General features: G+C 41.1%; 1 protein-coding gene across 4 annotated transcripts in view; it reads left to right on the top strand.

Annotated features, from left to right (window-relative positions):
• The window catches only part of TMTC3 (transmembrane O-mannosyltransferase targeting cadherins 3), a 128,647-nt gene that overhangs the window by 57,912 nt on the left and 47,035 nt on the right, over window positions 1–23,700 (top strand). For all 4 annotated transcript variants that reach the window (XM_068276841.1, XM_068276840.1, XM_068276839.1 and 1 more), the window contains 3 exons: window positions 4,520–4,668; window positions 16,841–16,961; window positions 20,075–20,186. In XM_068276841.1, coding sequence (XP_068132942.1) covers window positions 4,520–4,668; window positions 16,841–16,961; window positions 20,075–20,186 — 382 coding nt within the window. The remainder of the gene's footprint in view (window positions 1–4,519; window positions 4,669–16,840; window positions 16,962–20,074; window positions 20,187–23,700) is intronic.

Genomic DNA, 23,700 nt, shown 5'->3' with positions numbered 1-23,700 from the left:
TCTATATGAAAAATGCTCTCGGGTGTAGTTTTACCATTTGGCCACAAGATGGCCACAGTAACTTTTTGTTTATGCATCCTGCAAGCGTCTGGAAGGATGCTTGCAGGAAGTGTTATGAGGCTGGAAAACGTTTTCTTTTTTTTCACAATTATCGCGCTGCTTCTCGTAGAAGCAGCTGATCATTGCGGGGGCTTGGATCAACGAACGGGAACGGTTTTTCCCATTCATTGATCTCCGTGCGGGGCGGCGGCATGCGGTAGCGCGGACAGCGGCGGAAGCGGCGTCAGGTGCGGATTTCTCCGTCCCTTGGTGTTAGGGTGGAAAAAAGGACGGAAAAATACGCACCGCTGGGGGTAAAGTGGTTAAAGTGAACCAGAGACAAAGCACCCTCATGTATTTTACCATATATATCAGTGGGAAGACAAATAAGACAAGACAAATAACATTTATATCGCGCTTTTCTAGTGGCGGACTCAAAGCGCCAGAGCAGCAGCCACTAGGACGCGCTCTATAGGCAGTAGCAGTGTTAGGGAGACTTGCCAATGGTCTCCTACTGAATAGGTGCTGGCTTACTGAACAGGCAGAGCCGGGACATTATAGAACATTATAGAAAACACCTACCCTGCTCTCTGCTTCATCCTTCACTGCTCAGCCTGCTTGTTAACAGCCCTGATAAAATCCGCAACTGAGCATTCAGTCTGGCTTTGCTCAGGAATCATTATAGCTGAGTCTGTCTTCACTGATGTCTTTTTAAATCCAAGCCTGCCGCCTTCTGGTTCTGCTATAATGACTCAGCTATAATTATTCCTGAGCAAAGCCAGACTGCATGCTCAGTCTGGGATTTTATCAGGGCTGATAGCAAGCAGGCTGAGCAGTGAAGAATGAAGCAGAGAGAAGGGTAGGTGTTTTCTATAATGTTCCCACTGATATATATGGTAAAATGAGGGTGCTTTGTCTCTGGTTCACTTTAAGCACTGGGAACATTTGAGAAGCACATTTTCTAACAGACCTCAGAATACACTGCAGTTTGTCATCAGTATACAGTACACAGAGTAACATTTTATACTGCACATACTTTTGAATGTAATGCCAGTGTCTTAACATGAGGCTTAAATCCGTAATGCCATTATATTGAACTATTGATCAAGGTCCCATTTTAAGACCTTTGAAGCACACTTATGTAGAAGTACACTAACATTTACTATATAGATGTGAATTATTTTCCTTTTGTAACATTTTATTATTCTAGTCAACCAGGAGTGTGGTTCAGGTTTGCCTAATGGATTTTCACAGCTATTGCTAATGAAAAAGTGAGTAACATGAGAATAGAATTGTTACCTTAGTGACTGATGCAATCACAAAAAAAGCGAGGAAAATTAAAACAAAAGGGAGAGGTTGTGTGTCCTTGACTGCGTGTTTAGCTGCTTGCTTAGATTTCTGCTATACAGTACATTAGAAGAGGTTTGGCTTATACTGCATCCCATTCAGCCACCAAATAACAAATACAAAACATTGGGCTTTTTTCTCAATGCTTAAAGGGATACTGTAGGGGGGTCGGGGGAAAATGAGCTGAACTTACCCGGGGCTTCTAATGGTCCCCGGCAGACATCCTGTGCCCGCGCAGCCACTCACCGATGCTCCGGCCCCGCCTCCGGTTCACTTCTGGAATTTCAGACTTTAAAGTCAGAAAACCACTGCGCCTGCGTTGCCGTGTCCTCGATCCCGCTGATGTCATCAAGAGCGCACAGCGCAGGCCCAGTATGGTCTGTGTCTGCGCAGTACACTCCTGGTGACATCAGCGGGAGCGAGGACACGGCAACGCAGGCGCAGTGGTTTTCTGACTTTAAAGTCAGAAATTCCAGAAGTGAACCGGAGGCGGGGCCGGAGCATTGGGGAGTGGCTGCGCCAACACAGGATGTCTGCGGGGGACCATTAGAAGCCCCGGGTAAGTTCAGCTCATTTTCCCCCGACCTCCCTACAGTATCCCTTTAAAAAGTAATGTTGTTTGTATTCTACTGAATTTGGGTGGAGGACAACTTATGTATTCAGCCTTCTGAGTACTATGTATGTATGTATGTATGTATGTATGTATGTATGTATTTATTGAGAGGAAATAAATCTCAGTTGGATCTGTGTTGTTTTGGGTGGAGGAGGATTAAAGTGGACCGAAACTCTTTCAAAGGACAGAAGGAAAACATGAACACACTATCTATTTAGAGAGTTTAGCTTGTGTAATTCCCACTCATTTGCGACTAATCACAAGTGTAATTTGATCTTTCAGCTGTCAGCTCAGGAATATCTACAGCCTCAGCAGAGCAGCTGATTTGTAAACACAGGATATTAACCCAATGTCTGCTTCCATGAAAGCAGGAAATAGACACACTGCCGATTTATTACAACATTTCTATCAGCTGTCACAAAAAATGTTTTTCTTTAAAGGTTGTTATGCTTTTAGAACTGAGAGGAAGTTCTAAGTTCAGTTCCGCTTCAAGTCAAATTCTCTGTGTGGCTGGCTTCTGAATGAAACCGCACATTTTTTTTCATCTTCAGTGAGATTCTTTAGAAGATTTACACCAAGGTCTCATTAGTGCAACTAATTGATATCTTTTCCTACTGACTTTATCAGCTGAATTCCCGCACCTCCGCATTTTACAGTATTTTTTTTGTCAGGATTTGGATGTCAAGGCTGTCTAGATTGGAAATAATTGTGTTTGCAAAATGCATGTAGGAAACACTCGATTATGAATTTCAGAATCCAAAATGAAACCTGATTTGGGTGTTTAGTTTGGTGTTTAGTTTGGCAGATGTGTTAATATCAGGTGGAGAAAAGAGTAATGTTGCAGGGATATATACATACGGTAATCGATTTATTGTTAAAGCGGTATAAAAATCTGACATAATATTCAATAAAAACCTGTTTTCCTACTTTTTATATCCCATACAGGTATCATATTTGCTTTTGCACATAAGTATTCTTATTCATTTTACAAGTTACCAAAGTACATTTTTTTTTTGACATTGCATTCTATTCATAACCGGTGTGTTCATATTGCAATGTACCCAGAAATGCTTTTTGAGCGTGTGCTCAACAGCGCTCTTTTATGCAGCACAATTGTTGAACAACTTTTGTTGTGAAACGACTAGAAAAAAATAATTTTGCTATTGTTCAAACAGCTGATAAGACTGATAAGAAGTCAATCCAACTGTTGGATTGACTTCTTATCAGCTGTTTGAACAGCAAAACACTTTTTTTTTTTTTTTTTTTTTTTTTTTTTCTGTTGTTTCAACTTGTTTCACAACAAAAGTTGTTCAACAAATGCTGGGTTTCATACCACTTTAACCTGCATTTGTTGTTGTTTTTTTTTTTTTTTTTCCTCCACTGTGTATAAAGTCAATGTCCAGCACTCTCTGCGATATGAAATATAACAGTGCAATCTAATTTTTGTATGAAATAATTTGTATTTATTTTTTTACATTTTCTCAGTGTTTGAATCAAATGGTTATGCCTACAGAATGCTGCTGTTTCAAATGCATACTGGCAGAGAACTGTTTAATAATAGTTTTCAATACCAGCAGCAGGCTGCTTTGTATAGGCAGTCATGTGATCCCCAAAAACATGCAGTTGAGACCTTTTGACTCCAAAACAGAATCATTTTTGCAATGCTATAAAACCCATTTAGAAACAAGAAGGGATACTGCATGGAATGCAAATCCAACAAAATGAAATGTTTTTTCTATTTTTATTATGTTAACCCTGTATCTACTTACCCAGGGCGTCCTCCAGGCCCTTGCAGCTGCTATGTCCGACATCACAGCTCTGCTCCCAGTTGCCGGCTCAGGAAGTTTTCTACATGACCAGTTGCTGAAGAAGAGGTTGCCATTGGGATACACACTGTAGACTGACACAAAAAAAATCCATGATCAGCATTTTGTACATAGCTTTAGTTTAAAGGGGCACCTGATCGGAGCAGAATATAGAGCCTGCCATGAGAATAACATTCTGGCCTTCAGCAGTTTGTCATAGAGCTTGGGAATACCGTGCAATGCAATAAGAGCGAGATAGAACATCTGCTGGCCGTACTTGTTCTGTGTCAGTAGCTTTGTTATATGGGCAGAGGATTGGGACAACAGCCTGGCATGTAGCATTTTTACAAGGGGGCCAGCAATGGTTCTTCCATACTGCTCAGTTTTCCGTTAAGTCAGAAGGTCAAGCAGTGACATTTGGAGTGTAAGTGGGTATCAGGGGGCTCACTCTACGCACAGAAACTGATTAGCGGTTCATGGGTTCTACTGGCAGGCACCACATGGTCTACACTTTCACAGTATTATTCATTCGGTAATCCTCTGTTACGTCACAGGCTCACTTTAAACCTTTATTTACATTTTTTACTGCATCCATGTGTGTCTCTAGGACATGCCTGTTTTTAATAAGGCAGACGTGATGTATGGTGGGTCTGTTTTACTACACTTTCCGCTAATGGCTTTTACAGTTTTGTATTGTTGTTGCCTTTTTTCCCAGGGACTGTGCCTGTTGGTGCTGCCTTTCATCCCAGCATCAAACCTCTTCTTCCCTGTCGGTTTTGTGGTCGCAGAGAGAGTATTGTATGTTCCTAGCATGGGATTCTGCATGCTCGTTGCACATGGCTGGAAGAAATTATCATGTAAAAGGTGAGGATATAGGTAATGTGCCAAAACAGTGTTCTTTAAACCTGATCTATAGTCTCTTTCGGATAAAAGAAATTGAATATCTTGTTACAGACATTGAGAAATTGTGGGGCATTTTATATCCTGTGCAAGGTATAGAAGGAAAAATGAGTCTTACTTCTTAAAAATACTTTCCTTGTTGCAGCTTTCCCAGTGTTTACATTTCCTGCTATTGTATTGTGCAGCTACAGCACCTGTATGCTCTATTGTTCCTGCGTGCCTTGTAACTGTTATAGCTGTTCACATATAAGTGCCCTTTTATGGATGTGTGAGCTGACAATAACACACTTTGCTCAGTGAAAATACATTTAGTTCTGTTATTTAAAACCATGTGACTCAAATTTATTGCACAGATTTCTGCCTGTTGTATTCCTTCTACTAGTAAACTGTGACATCTCTAAAGCAATGTAGTGAAGGAGATCGATTTAAAAAATAGGAAAAGTGGAAAATGTAGCAATTGTTCATAGCAGTAATATATTAACAGTAAGCTGATTTTAAAACTGAATTCTAGGAAAATGTTCAAAGTTAACTTTTAATCCAATAATGTATTAAACAATTATGAAATGTGTTATTCAGTTAGTAAGAGGACCTTTTTTTCCCTGTGTTATGAGTTTTATACTGTACCCTTCACTTTCTGCACTCGGACTGGAAGAAAAAGGATGCACTGTGGTACACAGATGAGTTAGGCATGTTTGATTATCCGTAGCTCTGATCATCAGCAATAGCATTGCCAGTCATGGTGATTATTGGGTTTGCGACAGAGGTTAAGTTGTTAGTTTTGAGGTTTCTCCTTTATCAGTTGCCTGAACCTTCCCAATGTCCTTACAGCTAACTTGAAGTAAATTTAAACCGATGAGATAGATAATTGTATCTATAGTTCTACTCCTAGATGGGAATTTCTTGGACTCCCAAGGTCTCATTTTGTGTTTGAAAGCTAAAAATATATGATTAAAGGGAACCTGAAGTGAGAGGTATATGGAGGCTGCCATGTTTACTTTCTTTTTAACAATAACAGTAGACCGGCAGTCTTGCTGATCCTTTTGGCATTAGTAGTGTCTGAATTACACACCGGAAACAAACCTGTAGCTAATCTTGTCAGATTTTTGTCAGAAACATCTGATCTGTATGCTGGTCTAGAGACTATAGCCCCTTACACACACCTATCTAAAATCAGCTGGGGCGGCCGATAATACCGCCTCAGCTAATATTCAGGCGAGTGTACAGCAAACCCCGACTTCCACTCTGCAAGCGATCCAGAAAGCGATCCTAGTGGCAGCCAACTTCTTTGTTCACCTTGCGCCCCTGCACGCCGTAAGACATCACGCACGCACTGCTGTCATCGCTTCTCTGCCCCTCACCATAGCAACAGAACACATTGTCCGCTACACAGCTGCCATACATCTGTACAGGCCAGCCCAGCGATGTCATGTCACCCAAGGGGATCAGGTCCCGATCCCTGACGGGGCGACATCCATCAAAGGTATGTACACCCCTTATGGCTGAAAGTATTAGAGGCAGAGGATCAGCAGGACTACCAGTTAATTTGTATTGTTTAAAAGGAAATAAATATGGCAGCCTCCAAATCCCTCTTGTTTCAGGTTCCCTTTAAAGCTTTTATTGTCTCTTAACTGAATAATGACAGATTTACATGTTTTACAACATCCCATATTGAACTATTGACCTTTTTTTTTGTTTATTCCCTTTACTTAAAGGGGAACTTCAGCCTAAACAAACATACTGTCATCAAGTTACATTAGTTATGTTAATTAGAATAGATAGGTAATATAATCTTTTACCCACCCTGTTTTAAAAGGACAGGCAAATGTTTGGGATTCATGGGGGCTGCCATCTTTGTCATGGGGGCAGCCATCTTTTTGGTTGAAAGGAGGTGACAAGGAGCAGGAGACACATTTCCAAGTATCCTGTGTCCTGATCACCCCTCCCAGCTGCACACGCTAGACTTCAAATGTCAAATTCAAAATGTAAAAAAAAAAAAATTGCACCAAAACAGTAGAAATAGAACAACAAAATCAGAAATCCCAGAAATCCCATCATGCTTTGCACAGCATCAGGGGAAAAATGCCCGGGCAGTTTTCTTCTGTGCAGCTAAAAATGAGGCTTGTATAAGAGAAACAAAGTTCTGATGCTGTGAAACTGTTAAAGAAACACAAAGCCATTTCAGTGCTGCTGAGTCGATTTTTAGTCCGGAGGTTCACTTTAAGGTGCACATACACTTTTTTTTCAATTCCTGACATATTTGATTGCTCTGATCAAATCTGCTAGAAATCAATGCTCCAACCTGTAGAATCAATGAATCTGATTGGAAAATATAGATTGGTAGCAGGTCGGAAGCAGCGGTAGATCGACAGCCCATGGAGTTGCACTGCATTGGGCAATGCAACACTGCAGTTTCATGCTGCATTCCATTAAACATCTGTCTAGTTTGTGAAAGGATTTGATCCCTCTCTAATCAGATTCTGATATATGGGAGATCAATTTTCTGGCCACATCTGCTAGTGTATCTCTTCCATGCAAGAGTTTTATAGCTTGTAATTAGTTATCAGTGAGAGTAGCACTACAGCCAGACTAATGTCCAACTGGAGAGAACGTGTCATTCAGAAACCCTGGACTTTTAACCCAAACTGTGAGACAATTTACAAAAAAGGCGCAAAAACCTAGTTCTATGTAGGCTTGGCACTCTACATACATCATGCCGCATGTCAGCTGCTTAGCTACTCTTTTTTAATTATAAATTCCTTTCTGACATCTGATCTTAGCCTTCCCCATAGAGTTTAAGCAGACCTGAACTCAAAACTTCCTCTCTGTTCTAAGGGCCCGTTTCCACTGGCGTTGTGGATGCGAGACGATCGCTGCAGTGCCTCGCATCCCTCTGCAAGTACTTCCGGTTGTCTTCTATACAACCGGATGCAGCGTCGTGTGACTTCCCGTTGGTGGCTATGGGGACTCGGATGCGTGCTGTGGAAAACTGCAGCATGCTAGCCATAATTTCCCCCGCAACACTTTGCGCCGGATTGCGTAGGTAAATTCGTGTAAATGGAAACTGCTCCATTGAAGTGAATTGGTTGCAGCTTCCTTGCGTTGCAATGCAGAGCGGTTTCGGCATTGCAACGTGTTTAGTGGAAACTGACCCTAAAAGATGCGCAACAGCATCATAACCTTTAAAGAAAAACATTTGTTTGTTACAGCGGATACAAATCCTGCAATAAATTTGCTGTCTGCTTCCATGAAAGAAGTAGACAGACATATAGTGAACGTCCTGTGTTTACCAATTATCTCTCTGCCGTGGCAGTCAGGTGACACAGATGAGAGATCAAATTACAACTTATTAGACACAGATAAGGGGGGATTAGGCAGGCTAAACTCTCTAAATACATACAGGGTGCACTTCTCTGTTTAACTTCTGTCCTGTGCAAGAGATCAGGTCCACTTTAACCCCTTTCCCTACCATCAACCTGCAGAGGTTTTGCCAGTTTCTGTGGACTTGCAGAAGCATCAGTCGTCTTGCCTACTGCTTTTGCTGTAAGTTTGGTTGGACTGCTGTGAATCAGACTCATGGCTATGACTTTGCATCCAGCGGCCCAAAACTTGTCTTTGTGGGTTGCCTAGAAATCCAAGGCACTAAACAGAACAGTACGGGACCTCCACACATCCACTATACCAATATTTTTTGTGAGGACGATCATTTATTATTTTTGGACATGTTACATTTTACATCCCACTTTTTAATACAATTGCAGTAATTGTATGACAAGATATGACACAGTAGCTTGTTGCATGACTTTTGATAGTTGTTTCTGTTATAAGAAATGAACACAGACATTTATGTGGACAAATTACTGGTCACTGGGTGAAAGGGCTAAAAAGTCTACTGCAAAGAATCTCCGTTTCCTCTGGTCCAGCTGTCTCATATAGAGCAACAAATTGAATCTTCAGAATGGGTTGCATGAAGCTTTCTAATCCTAATTAATATAAATCAGTTAGCTCAGAGTAATTGGCTCTAAAGAGCAGTATTACATCCTGCCTGTTTTGTATCATAAGTGTATGGATAGCCTAAACTAATTTCCTCCTTGCATTAAAAATTAATAGGCTTGGAAGAATACTGGATGTATCATTGCAGTCATCTGCATAGGCCAGCAGTATCTGTCTCACAAAGCATTCTGTTGCATTCTGTTTTCTTGGCTTGAGTGTGAAGATAATTTCATGTTTTTTCCCCTCCACCATCACAGCTATTGTTTATCTACAAGGGCCCATTCACACATTCACAACACACTCTTTGGAATGGCTTTTAGGTATGGTGAAATATCTATTCATCATACTGATGCTTGGTTGCACAATGCAGGATGGCAGAAGAAAGTTTTACCTTCTGCACTTTGCTTCCTGCCTTAAAGCGGTATAAAACCCTGACATAATATTCAATAAAAACATGTTTCCCTACTTTTCATATGCCATATGGTTATCATATTTGCTTTTGTGCATGAGTATTATTCATTTAGAACTTACAAGTTCCCAAAGTGCATTTTTTTTTTGCTTTGAAAGCTGCCTTTGCATTTCATACACAATTGGTTTTATTTTTGTATTGAAGGCAGAAATGCTTTCTGAGTGTCTCTGTGTTCAGGAGAGTCTGCACAGTCAGAGAATGTCACATTCCTCACTTGATAAAATTAACCACTTAAGGCCCGGACGAGTTTTGGCAGATCTGTGCTGCGTGGGCTTTTCAGAAGCATCAGTCGTCTTGCCTACTGCCAGAGGCCGGAGATTGCCGATCTGCCTTACGGTGCTGCTGCACTGTAAACAGCGGGGATTTCTTCCCCGCGTGTTTACCTTTTGCCGGCGAGCCGCGATCGGCGGCTCTCCGGCTGTTCACGGAGACACCCTCCGTGAACTGACATGGAAAGGCCGAGCGGCCGTTTCCATGGTAACCCACTTAAGACCTGCTGACGCCTATGTGCGTTAGCTGGTCGTTAAGTGGTTAAGTAAACACAAGATAACATTATCTGCAGTTCAGATGCGTCCAGCTTTCTTTGCACTGAGCTTGTAACTCCTGTGTTTAACTAATTGAATGCTGTTCTAGTAAAAAAAATCTTGGTAGTATATAATATGCTGTAAATAATATTTAAGAGCAAAGAAGAAATGCTGGGTTTCATTCAACTTTAAGGTGGAACCACAGTTTGGCGTAACAGAGAATTAAAAACTTAAACTCTTCACTGATCTTCTTTAGATTCTAAGTGCTCTTAGTGCATAGTAGTATCATCTGTGTGATGATCAGTTAACTCCTAGTTAACAGTCATATAGTCCTGGAAGCTACCATCTTGCATAATAACATCATATCCAGGATGATCTGTAAGCAGCATTCAGCATTTTTTTTGTTTTGTTTTTTTGCATACTGAAGCCGTATCAAGCCGTTCTACAGCTTAGCTCAATGGCTAATAACGCTTCCAGAAAAAAAGACTTACAGCACACCTGAAATGATAGGAATATGGAGGCTGACCTTTTTATTTACTTTTAAACAATACCAGTTGCCTGGCTGGCTTGCTGATCCTCTGCCTCTATTTTCAGCCACAGAACCTGAACAAGCATGCAGCAGATCAGATGTTTCTGACAATATTGTCAGAACTGACAAAATGATCTGCATGCTTGTTTCTTATGTGCTTCAGGCACTACTGCAGCCAAATAGATCAGCAGACCTGCCAGGTAACTGGTATTGTTTAAAAGGAAACAAATATAGCAGCCTCCATATCACTCTCCCCTCAGGTTCACTTGAAAAGAGAACCCAAGGCGAAAAAGGGGTAAGAAAAAATACTCATGTAAGAAGAGGAATGCCTCTGGATCCTACAGAGGCTGCCCAGGTTCTTCTTGCTCCTCCTGCCCCTCGCTGGGACCCTCCTTTACATTGGGTACACGTTCCTCTTCTGGCGCGAGCATGTCTGCACTGCACTAAAACGTACCAGGCTTATTGTTGGAGAAAGGACTTTCATGTCCAGGCAATTTTAGCCATTCAAAGGTGGCTTCATAATGAAATTGAAGGATACTTTTTCCATTAGATTAAATACAAAATGCCTCATCAAGCATTGATATGTCATAGCGATTATAGTGTTTTTTTTTTTATTATCCCAAAGTGGAATTTCACTTTAACATGGCCTTAAAGGAATACTATTGATGTATGCATTTATTTTTAAACGCTGTATGTTGTAGCACACATTAGGACAAGTACTAGAAGCAATTTGATTCCTCACACAGCTGTTCCTCTCAGCTGAAAAATCCTCCGTCAGTTTTGACGTCAGTGTTGGATACAAAATGTATCTAAATACTGAGGGCTCCCAGAGGGCTAGACCATATCTCTGCACAGGAAAATTGCTATCAACTCCTCAGTTTATAGTTTAATTATCACCTTGCTGAAAGAATATTATTGATATGGTGGTAAGGGGTTAAAGATTCTATCAATGTGTGTTTATTATCTTTGCTTCTCTTGACTGATAAAGATACTAATAATGCTAATTGTAGACAGTGGTCTGCCCCTCTCAGCAGCTTGTAAAGTGGATGCAGCCTGGAGTGAATCACCACAAGCAGGCAGCCAGGCAACCAGTCTGAGTGTAAACACAGACTAGTGTTATAGCTAGTTATATTCCAGCAATATTACAGCTCATTTAGTTACCTGTTACCACCTCAGATCAGCCTATTTCTCCTCATGACTCCTGCATGCTGTGAGAGTGACACAGTGAAATGTATATTTGTGAGCTGTGGGACAGAGTAACCAAGCAGCTCAGGGAGACCCAAACTACTATGAGCTGTGTGAGAAATGAATTTTTAAGCAGGGATAGCGAGAGAGAGACCTGGGTGAATAAATAAAGTGCCCCTAGCACTAGTGGTAATGTGTACACTAATATAGAGTATTAACAAAAAAGTTGTTCAATCGATAGTATTCCTTTAAGTTGCAGAAGCCAGCAACCTCTATGTATTTTGCTGCATACTTTGTAACTTTTGTGGGGGGCAAGATGTCGGAGTTTCCTTTTTTTCTCTTAGTAAAATGATACATGGTTACACAAGGGCTATGCAAGAGAGCAGAAAAAAAAATTGTCTCCTGAATTTTTATGCTGTACTCCACTGCTACAGAGGTGCAGTCCTTTTCACTGGTATTTCAGCACATTAGTGAAACTGCACTGAAGCAATTATCTGTGGCCCACGATCACATCAGTTAGGTATCCTTAGTAGTTTGTTAGACCGCTCAGGGGATAGAAGGGTTTGGGACAGAGACATACGTGTTACAATCTAGGGCTGTTTAGGGTTTTTACTTAGGGTAAAAGTTTAACTTAAAGGCTTAGAGTTAGCCCTTACAATGTTTACTTCTGAGCGATTCATCCTTCCTGGGATGCTCTTTTTATATCCTCTGATTCTGTATTTAATTATATTATACTCGGCATTCCAACTGGTTGTAAGTATTTCTGTGGAAGTTCTTTTTTTCATACATCTGCAGTGATATCACTCATCTGCTCACTTCCCTATAACTAGTAATGGTGATCACAGCGCTAGCCATGTTTATATTTCTGTCATAAATGAATCACCTGTCTGCTTATTTCTTATGTGCTTACAGTGAAAGATTTCCTCAGTGCTTTAGTCAGCATGGCTCCTAATTCTAAATGTTTCCACAGAGATGAGACTAATTACTAGAACAGGCAATCTCTTCTCTTTGAGTGTGCTTCCTGCAGACCCTGCCAGCTGAATCCTTCAGGGAGAAACTTATCAGATGATTAAGATACAAATGTTAAAGCAAACCAGAAGCAAAAATAAACTTACGAGATAATGAAGTGTATGTGTAGTACAGCTAATGCCTAGTACACACCATGCAATTTCCAGTCAGATAGACGTGTCAAATTATTTCCAACAGGTCCGATCGTTTTTTCTGATCAACTTTTTATAGAAGTGATCATAAGATGGACTAGAAAAACCATCGGAAATCAGATCGGACCTGTTGAAAATAACTGATTTGACCCATCTATCTGATGGGAAATCGTATGGTGTGTACCAGACATTAGAAATACAACATTAGTAGTAAAGAAAGTCTCATATTATTTTCCAATGCAGGAAGAGTTTAAAAAAACAAAAATTCTGTGCAAAAGAGCTTCTCTGAGCTATTCGACCCGACTTGGGTCTAATACAGTCCTGTTTTCTGAAGTACTTAAAAGGACTCCAAGCACCTCTCATGGGTATGCCTTTAAGCACAGACACGAACAATTGAGTGTGTCAGCACACTTACCAGCCATTTGTTTTATCCAAACTCCCCCTGGTATTGCCGCTATAAAATGCATGGGGCAAGACAACTTCCTACAAAGCCGTACTATGACCCCTCTGGAGCAGCTTCTTGCAATGGCCATGCATGTACTTTGCTCTTCCTGCTTCCTTCGCTTGTTCAATGGCCATGCGTGTAATTTCCTCTTCCTGCTTTATGCACTTCTCTAACAGACTTATCTAACAAACTCCTCTGGACAGGGGTGACCCGGAAATTATAACTTAGCCAAGATGCTGACCATGATTTTTAACGGACGAAACTATTAGTTGTATAACGGTGATTCATGCATCAAATCAGAGAGAGCACAAGCTACAGAATGGTGTGCATCTTTAAGTACTTTGCAGTACTGGTCGGAGTCCTTTTAAACAGCCAAGAAACACTGAGACAGCTTGAGATGAGCTTTTACTTTGACAGAATGATGCAGTGCTAAAAAAAAAAAGCCATATAACTGAAAATAAAAATTAGACTCTTTTCTTTGCTACTAAAGTTCTGTTCATTACCTCGAATGCACATACAATTCATTATATCATAAATTGTTTTTTTTTTGTTTTGTTTTTTTTAGCTTGAAGCTATAATTTCCTCCGAAAATATGCTAATACTAATTTGTGCACAATAAGCAAGAAAGTTTTGGGGTTTTTTATTGGATAAGCCTGAATCTCGTAATGTTACCAATTCCTTATATACTGTATCTCATGTGCTCCAGAAGTGACGCCTTATTACATGAGTTGCCAAGACTGATCTAGTGCCATAGTCATTAGTGATGATCTATGAGATGCAAATAATTCTGAGTTCATGCAGAAGTATGTAAATTTTGTATGCAAATTTATGTAACTTGAAAATGGATCAATTAAGTCCCACCCAGGTTAACATTGATTGGTCAATTTTCAAACCGCATATATTTGCCTCCAGAATTTACGTAATCCTGAATTATTTGCATCTCATTCATCACACCTAGTGATCATCACTCTTAACACAAAGGAGATCTTTTGTGAAAAATAGTAGAGATTTTCTCACTACCTTCTTATTAATGCATATATTATCAAACGGAGCATTTTTATGTATTGTTTACCCAATGTACTCTTGCTTTTTAAAATCATGTCTGAGCTTTGTAGCTACAGCAGAGAGGGAACTAAGGATATGCTGAATTTACATCCTTTGAGATGCTTGCTGGAAAGCTAGTCATACATAGGTTGATTACAGCCCAGTATGCCAAGTCGGTTGATTCCTCCACAACTGGTATTCAGTCGGATAGTGATCAATTCCTACACCATGCAGCAAACTCAATTTTCATAGATTTAAGCAGAAATCTATCAAGCATAATATGAACTACAAACGCTGTACAGCCTGATTAAGTTCAAAGCTGTGCAGCCATCGATTCCTCGCTGCTCCTGCAGAGACTCTGAAGCGAATAAAATTTGCTATTTTTACCTTGTATTTCACTTCAGAAGTCTCAGTAGAGGTAAACGGCCGCATCCCTGCAGCAAAACGAGTGGTTATTTCAGTCAAAGTTGCTCTTCTATCAGTCGGCCCATTCTCCTCTGACCTCTAGCATCGAGGCATTTTCGCCCACAGTACTGCCACATACTAGATGTTTTTCCCTTTTCACACCATTCTTTGTAAATCCTAGAAATGGTTGTGTGTGAAAATCCCAGTAACTGAGCAGATTGTGAAAGACTCAGACCGGCCCATCTGGCGCCAACAACCATGCCACGCTCAAAATTGCTTAAATCACCTTACTTTCCCATTCTGACATTGTTTGGAGTTCAGGAGATTGTCTTGACCAGGACCACACCACTAAATGCATTGAAGCAACTGCCATGTGATTGGTTGATTAGATCAGTGGTTCCCAACCTTTTCCGGGCCGGGGAACACTTTCTGACCATATTTTTCTCCGGGGAATGGCGGGGGGGGGGGGGGGTGTTTGCGCGACCTAGTGGACAGTGCCATGTGCAGCAGGCTATGGGGGGGGGGGGGGGGCTGGGGTGCGGCTGCATAGCTAGCATAGTTGCCCCAGTATGGTTAGTATAGTTGCCCCAGTATAGTGCCCCAGTATAGTGCCCCAGTATAGCTAGTATAGTCCCAGTATGGATAGGTAGTGCCCCTGTATAGTGCTCAGTATGGGTAGATAGTGCCCAGTATAGCTAGTATAGTGCCCAGTATAGCTAGTATAGTGCCCAGTATAGCTAGTATAGTGCCCAGTATAGCTAGTATAGTGCCCAGTATAGCTAGTATAGTGCCCAGATAGCTAGTATAGTGCCCAGATAGCTAGTATAGTGCCCAGATAGCTAGTATAGTGCCCAGTATAGCTAGCATAGTGCCCAGTATAGGTAGGTAGTGCCCCAGTATAGTGCCCAGTATAGCTAGTTTAGTTGCCCCAAGGAGGGGCAGTGGAGGCAGCGGTGGGGAGGGGGGAAATATCCCCCCCCCCTCACCTGGGACCCCTCCTTCTGCCTCTCTCCCCCTCCATTTAGCGGTGGCAAGTGTGGTCTCGGCGGCGAGGAGAGAGACATGCGCAGAATTACTCACCACTTCCACGTTCCAAGCGCCGGCAGCGTCATGTCATCACAGATCTCCGCCTTCAATGCCGCCCACTGTGCTTCCGCTAATCAGGAAGCACAGTGGGCGGCATTGAAGGCGGAGATCTGACGACATGACGGAAGTGCCCGCACTTGGAACGCAGAAGAGTACCCGGAGGAAACCCACGCAAACACGGAGAGAACATACAAACTCTTTGCAGATAGTGCCCTGGCTGGGATTCGAACCAGGGACCCAGAGCTGCAAGGCGAGAGAGCTAACCACTACGCCACCGTGCTGCTCGTGCTGACTAGTCCCGGACTTCACCAGTAGAATCAGCAGCAGCGAGATGTAACGGTACGCTAACCGGGTTGTTGCTGTAATTAAAGCTCTTAATGTGTTGGATGTGGACAGGCAGGCCGAGCACTACTAGGTGTCCTCATGTTCCATAACTAGTACACTGCTGACTACTCATTATTATTAATACAAGGCTGTGTCAAAACTTTGGGGGCTAATCATTATCAAAATTCCAAGGAAATGCAAGGTCATTCTTCACGTTAAATAGGAGTATTGTCCTATTTGTATAGTAATGGGAAATATCGTGTTTTTTTTGTTGTTGTTGTTTTTTTGTTTTGTTTTTTTGATTGTGAGATAAGATTACTTTGATATCTGGTTTTATTTGGTGTCAGTAGCTAGTTTAATAAGAATCCTCCTAAAAACAAGGTTTTTGAAAATAAATTTGTCTCTCAAAAGAAATCTTTATTGTATTGCAGAGCTTTGGCTCTTTTGACAAATGAGTTTGCAGACCACTGGCTTAGACAAGAGATAGGCCATAGGTTTTGTGGTATGATGTTCTTGTTTGTTAAGCCTCTGGTACACTCTGCGGCAGTCAAGGAATGCAATGTGTATGCCCGCTTTGACCAGCATGAATGATAAATTGCCATTTTTATTTGCATATGAATTCAATCTATTATTCTTTAACTGTTCTATCTTTGTCACATCTTTGTAAACTTACAAGGTCTTCCAGACACTTTGAATCCTGCTGGAAAAGTTGAATGTACAAACGGAAGATCTAGGGCTATTTTCTGTTTCTCTGATCCTCATCATAACATAGAAATATCTTTGTTAATAAAGTGACATGCATTGTGTAACATGTTCACTTTCACAAGAGCCTTCAGAAATAACATTGGCCTTAGGATCAGAAAGCTACTTGGCATGTTCAGTCACAAAGATACTCCTATTTAGCTGCTTGTGTGGTATTAAACTTCATGTTCTAAATATGTTTTTTTACTTTCATGTTCCCTTGTTCTTTAACAGTGGATTGAGAAAGCTATCTTGGATATTTTTAGCTGTGGTGCTCTTCACTCACGCCGTAAAAACGTTCAACAGGAATTGGGACTGGGAATCTGAATATACTTTGTTTATGTCTGCTTTGAAGGTGAAGTATTTTTCCCTGCAGAATACACAATACTTGAATAGCTTGCCTCATTTCAAATGTTGGAACGCTGACATTTCACATTTCCTCTTAAGACTCGCAAGAGTTCAAGGTTCTTAATAATAGCTCTTATTGCGTGTGAGGTAAGGTCAAACACTACTTTTAAAACTGACGCAAGATAAAATATATTTCTAGAGTGTTTTTTGAGTACATACAGTATATGTGTGTGGATTGCTATTTTGACTGAGAACTTTGTAAATATAATTGAGTAGAGTCGGGCTAAAATTTTAAAAGCAGACCTAGAGTACAAGGCATATTAACTTACAGCTTTGTATGTGACCAAAGTGTGTTTTAATTATTGTTTCAAGCTTCCATAGCTACAGAACTCAGCCCAAAGGACAGAATATGTATTGTCCTGTTTGCAAATGGTAGATGTTTAAGCCTGCAGTCTTATATTTGGCATAGTTAACTATACAGCTTATGCTATGCTAAAAAGATCTGTATGTTGTCACTGCACCACCTTTTTCATACTTTTGGACTCTGGACTTAAAGGAACACTATCAAATGTTTTTCCTGATCCCCTTTAATAAGCAGAAGAGACTTAGTAATGGCACAGATTTTTATTTTATTTTACTTTCCCTACAGAGCTTACATATGCAGTGCTAGGGGTAGAGTTGGGTGATGGGCTGTACGCGGCAACAAGAATTTGTGAGCTCCCTCCCTCTGCACTGTCCTGCTTTGATAAATAATCCATGTTGCAGGCAGACTGTGTGAATCAGGATTCCACACACTGTATTTAGATATTCATTAAATGGTGAACTTCTTACACAGTCTACCTGCAATCTACCCACCCACAGTATAGCGTGCATTGTTTATCCAAATACTGTACAGAGGGAGGGAGAGCTTCTTGCACATTCTTGTTACCGCGCACAACCCGTCACCCGACTCGAACCTCGAACACTGCATACGTAAGGTCTGATAAGGTGACAGCGGAAGTAAAAGGGAAAAAAACTGTCATTACTAAGTCCCTTCTGCCTAATAAATGGCATCAGGAAAAAAGTTAAACTTTGATAGTGTTCCTTAAAGCCTAAGTAATATGCCCAGTTGCTGTTTAGTATATACTTATGATTAGAGCAAAGAGCTAAACAGAAGACCAAAGGGTCTGATCCATCTCCCCGTCACTCTACATGCCTTTTCTCCCCAGTGGAACTGTGACTGTGGTGACGATAAACACAAGGGGTTTGCAGCACACCAGCTCTTTAATTCAGAGCAAACAGGTGAACTGTGACTGTGGTGACAATTCTGCAGTTGGCTACTTCTCCCCATCCTTTCAGGTAATGGACAACAAGGGAAGGTAAAGAGAATGATTTTGATTGACAGTCACTACCCACTTACCTTGGCCTTGATAGAAAGCAAGTGTGGTGGACAGCTGTCAGAGTACTGGGACACTTTTTCCATATTCAGTTCTGTGTTATTGAAAAAGAGGCCTGTAGGTCTCATTTATAGATAATCTTTGAGGGTTACTTCAAACCATCTGCATTTTCCTGTTTTATTTTGACCATCGTCATTGGTCTTCTTTCACACCAGTGTGATACATGACAGCATGATATTACTGAGCCTTTTTACTACTGTATTAAATTATGGAGTTGGCAACATTGCTATGCCATGTGCAGCACTGCAAGTTACACTAGTAAAGATATCTGACAATTACGGGATTGGCCTACAGGCTAAAAATATGTAAATGTATTTAGATGTACATAGTCCCAGAGTAATTATATATTTTTTTTTCTTCACACTTAGCTGCCAGTTACAGTAGGTAACTACCAAACCTGAACCGCTTACCAACAGGATTTCGATTAGTCCATCTCCTTATGGGGGATTCTAAGCATTTACTTTGTTTCAAAGGCGCTCCTTGAAAGTAACAATAAAAATATGCCAGTCAGCCTGTCTACTCATTTGCTTTTAGGCAGCTGGACTGTGTCACTGTCATTCAGGGAGAGTTTTTAAAAGTTAGAGATTATGAAGATCCTCCTCGAGGAAATGGACTAGTCCAAAACCAGGCAGTTCAAAGTGGGTAGGTGGCAAAAATCTATTGTGAGTGACAGCTACCTAGGAAGTAAAAAGAGATATATAGTGCATCTACTCTGGGGTAAATGTACGTCTTCTATGTACACATACAAAAAATATGTAATAAAACTTAGGGCCCACTCCATTGGTGACCAACATCATTAGCGAGCCTTGTCTGAAGACTCCTTACTTTGTTACATACTGGCTTGAGCTGGAATTTTGTAAAAAAAAACAAACGATAGTTAAAAAAATGTCCTGTCAAACTTATTCTTGGTATTTTATTGCTTGGCTTAAAGAGAAACCATAACCAAGAATTGAACTTCATCCCAATCAGTAACTGATCAGTAACCCCCTTTCCCATGAGAAATCCATCCCTTTTCTCAAACTGATCATCAGGGGCTCTGTATGGCTGGTTTTGTGACAAAACCCCTCCCACAGTGTGATGTCAGCACCTCACAGCACGGAGGTACTGACATCACACTGTGGGAGCCTTGTTGCATTGTGGGAAATAACAGCTGTTTACAACTGCCAAAAAATGCAAGCAGCATCTCCTTCCAGTAAAATCACCTGCCAGCAGTAAAAATGACACCATGTGATACGTGTCAGAATGTAAATCAGGGAGAGGAAAGATTTTATAACGAGCAAACACTGACTAAATCATTTATACATAATTATTGTAAAAATTAAGCACTTTTTTTTATTACATTATTTTCACTGGAGTTCCTCTTTAAAAGACATTGTATTGATAAGGGACTAAAATATCATCTAGGTGAGAATGTAGGAGAAAAAGGGAATTGAATAGGGGCCAGTGTTTGTGAGTGTGTTCTAGTGTAGGTTACAAAACAAACAAGCAAGCATTTATGTGCAATGCTTCCAGCGTGCCAGGTTTTCATTTTTACCACATAATCGTTGAACTCCAAGGTTTGGTTTTAGCAGCCTGGTAATCTCAGCCCAAAAGTATTTAGAGAACATTTTGTTTCTTTTTTTGTCTGAGTAATTTTATAATGTCTGATTTTGGTAAATGATCTTTCTGTTGGCTCATTGTATAGGTAAATAAAAATAACGCTAAGCTCTGGAATAACGTTGGCCATGCACTGGAGAATGAGAGGAATTATGAAAAAGCCCTCCAGTTCTTTAAGCAAGCCACTCACGTGCAACCAGGTAAGGACTGTTATGAAATGTCTCTTAAAACTCCCCTGCTTCTTTGAAAAATAGCATGTTAAATCTGTGTCACCTCAAGCATAAAGTGGCATGAAATGGCAAACCAAAAACTCTTATACCAAAAGCTGGGTACAAAAGTATTAGTGCAACATAGTTTTCCTCCCACATTTTATTTGTTTTATACATTTGTACATTACATGTGTCCCTGCAGTGCCTAGTATATCAGGAGGTGCCGATAGGAAGTAAGGTTTTTCCTGCTCATAGCTCACTCCTGTCTGCCTCCTTCCACATAGACTTGTCGGCGTGGCAACGGCTGACGCATCATTCGGAAATGGATCCGAAGTGTGCGGCTTTCCACTGGCCTTATACTGTTGTCAGTCCCTGTAAATGCTGTGGTATCACGCCAGTCCTGGTCCATTTCTGAATGACTCATATGCCGTTGCTACGGCAACATGTTTCTATGAGGGAGGAGGCGGGGAGTAGTGAGCTATAAGCAGAAGAGTCCTTACTTCTGGTATGATAGGCACTGCAGGGACACAGGTAATGTATACCTTTATCGATTTTATCAAAAATAAATTGTTGGGGAAAACTGTTTCACTAATACGCTTGTACCTAGCCAATAGGTGCAAGAGGGGTGTGTTGACCAGAGGGATCTGAAGACCTTCCAAAGGAGACAAAAACCGGGACAAGGACACCAGGAGCCCCTTATGGTGTAGTATGTTGGGGGACTTAGAAAAAAAAAATAATGTAGACAGGTACTCCCAAAGATGGGTTGCAAGACCGGCAACCACAGTGTAATAGCAGGTGAGAAGTGCAGAAGTTCTATGAACTAAAAACACAAGCAACCTCCCTCCTCCTCAAAAAAAATTGGGAAGGGCTGGACTGACTACCGGTATAACTGGGAGTGAGGAATACAAGAACCTTGTTGTAAATAGTCTAAATATAGACAAGTATATGGCTTACCTTTAACAAGAAGAGGCTAGGCCAGTATAAATGAGTACATTTTAACCTCCCTGGCGGTAAGCCCGACAGTGTCGGGGTAGCCACCGCAGAGGATCGCATGGCCCCAGGAGGATTTTTTTTTTAATAAAATGTGTTCAGCAGTCTTCAGCTAGCACTTGGCTAGCTAGTTGTGCCCCCCCCCCCCCCCCCAAGTGCCAAGGATTAAAACAACTTCTATTCTAAAAATCCCTCCTGCGGATGCAGCCTCATAAACTGCGTACCGCCAGGGAGGTTAATAAGAACCGGACACGGCAAACGTAGTCCGCTTCCTCAGATCAAACAACAACAAAGTGTATACACTTTGTCGTTGTGTGATCTGAGAAAGCAGACTATGTTCCGTGAAATGCGTTATGCTTAAATATTTACACAATTTACAGCAACGTACTTGTACTTGGGGCATCTCCTCGCTCCCAGTAATAGGTACAAGAGTTTTCAATTTGACATTTTTTTATCCCACTTAAATACTGAACACAGGAATATTACACTGATTTATGTTCTTGCTTCATAGTTTCTCTGTAATCCGTCATTTTAAAAGTCTGTGTATTAATATAAAACAAATTCTGGGCCTCTGCTTTCTTGTACAGTAGGCACATATGGTATATGCAGTAACATTCCATGCCATCTTTCTCCATATTAGCAAATAATGTTAATAATCCTGACAGTGCAGGGAAACAGAAGCAGAAGAGTAATCAAAAAATCTTTGCTAATTGCACTTACTGCTTTCTTTACTGTTTATGCTCTCCCCCGTATTAATATTTGATTTCTCAACATTGCATGACAGATCTACTGGGAACCTGAAATGCTTCTGATAGAGGATAAATATGCCAGAATGGACATTTTGTTTCACTTACATGAACGATTTAAAATGGCAGGAGTGTAATGAGGATGCTGGAACGTCGGGAGGCTTATTGCACAAAGCTTTATCTCCCTGTACACGTTTTTTCACTCTTTTTGGAGCTTTAATGTTACCATTTAAGTTTGATAGTGACCCAATAGGTAAATTTGGTCACTATTCCACTAAGACTGCATCCGAAATGACCACCAGCTCAGTGTGCAGCACCTAAATAGATTTTCTGCACACTTTGCATTCAATTCAGATGCAAATCATATGCATATCTGCTACTACTTATTATGAAAACAGGAAACTCAGGAGGAGGGGCTGGGAGCAGCTAACCTGCAAAGTGTGCAGAAAATCTATTTAGGTGCTGCACACTGAGCTGGTGGTCATTTCGGATGCAGCCTTAGTGGTATGCGCTGGCGTTCTCCTCGCTGTTCAACCAAATGTAAGTTACACATTTTTTTTTGCTTAGCTGCTGCCAAGGTTTTAAATTTAGGTTAGGTCACTTGCCCGGAGGTTTGCCTCACCGTGGCGCAAGTGTCTAGTGTCAATAGAACGCCAGGGTGGTTAATCCAATAGAAAACCTATGGAGGGAGCTCAAGCTCAGAGTTGCACAGAGACAGCCTCGAAACCTTAGGGATTTAGAGATGATCTGCAAAGAGGAGTGGACCAAGATTCCTCCTAAAATGTGTGCAAACTTGGTCATCAATTACAAGAAACGTTTGACCTCTGTGCTTGCAAACAAGGGTTTTTCCACTAAGTATTAAGTCTTTTATTGTTAGAGGGTTCAAAAACTTATTTCACTCAATGAAATGCAAATCAGTTGCTATCTTTTATTTAAGGTTATTTTTTCGATTTTCCTTTTGATGTGCTATCTGCCACTGTTAAAATAAACCTACCATTGAAATGAGACTTTTCATTTCTTTGTCATTGAACAAACTTACAAAATCAGTGAGGGGTCAAATAATTATTTCCTCCACTGTATTCTCCCCTGTAATCACCCGTCAATCGCCCTTTCACCACCTGTCACTGCCACCCATCAGATCAGACCCTAACCTGCCTCTTACGGGCATCTGATCACCCACCCACACCATCAGATTGCCTGCAGACCCACCCTCAGATCACCTCCAAAGTGCATTGTTTACATCTGTTCTGCCATTCTGCATCTAATCACCCACTGATAACCCATCAATCACCCCCTGTCACCACCTGTCACTGCTACCCATCAGATCAGACCCTAATCTGCCCCTTGGGCACCCAATCACCCGCCCACACCCTCAGAACGTCCTCAGACCCCAGCCCTGATCACTTCACCAGTGCATTGCTTGCATTTATTCCCCCCTCTAATCACACTTTGAGACACCCATCAATCCCCTCCTGTCACCACCTTTCACCCCCTAGCACACCTACCCATCAGATCAGGCCCTAATTTGCCCCATGTGGCCTCCTGATCACTCGGCCAAACCCTTTAGAAAAGACACCCCAAGGTATTCCGTTAGGTGTATGACTCGTTCATAGAAGATTTAATTTTTTGTCACAAGATAGCGGAAATTGATTTTTATTTTATTTTTTCGGAAAGCGTCAATTTCCGCTAACTTGTGACAAAAAAAATCTTCTATGAACTCGCCATACTCCTAACAGAATAGCTTGTGGTGTTGTCTTTCTAAAATGGGG

Source organism: Hyperolius riggenbachi, chromosome 3 (assembly GCF_040937935.1).
Source record: "Hyperolius riggenbachi isolate aHypRig1 chromosome 3, aHypRig1.pri, whole genome shotgun sequence".
Lineage (NCBI taxonomy): Eukaryota > Metazoa > Chordata > Amphibia > Anura > Hyperoliidae > Hyperolius > Hyperolius riggenbachi.
The sequence above is the reverse complement of the archived record's forward strand: the minus strand, read 5'-3'. Positions and strand labels throughout refer to the sequence as shown.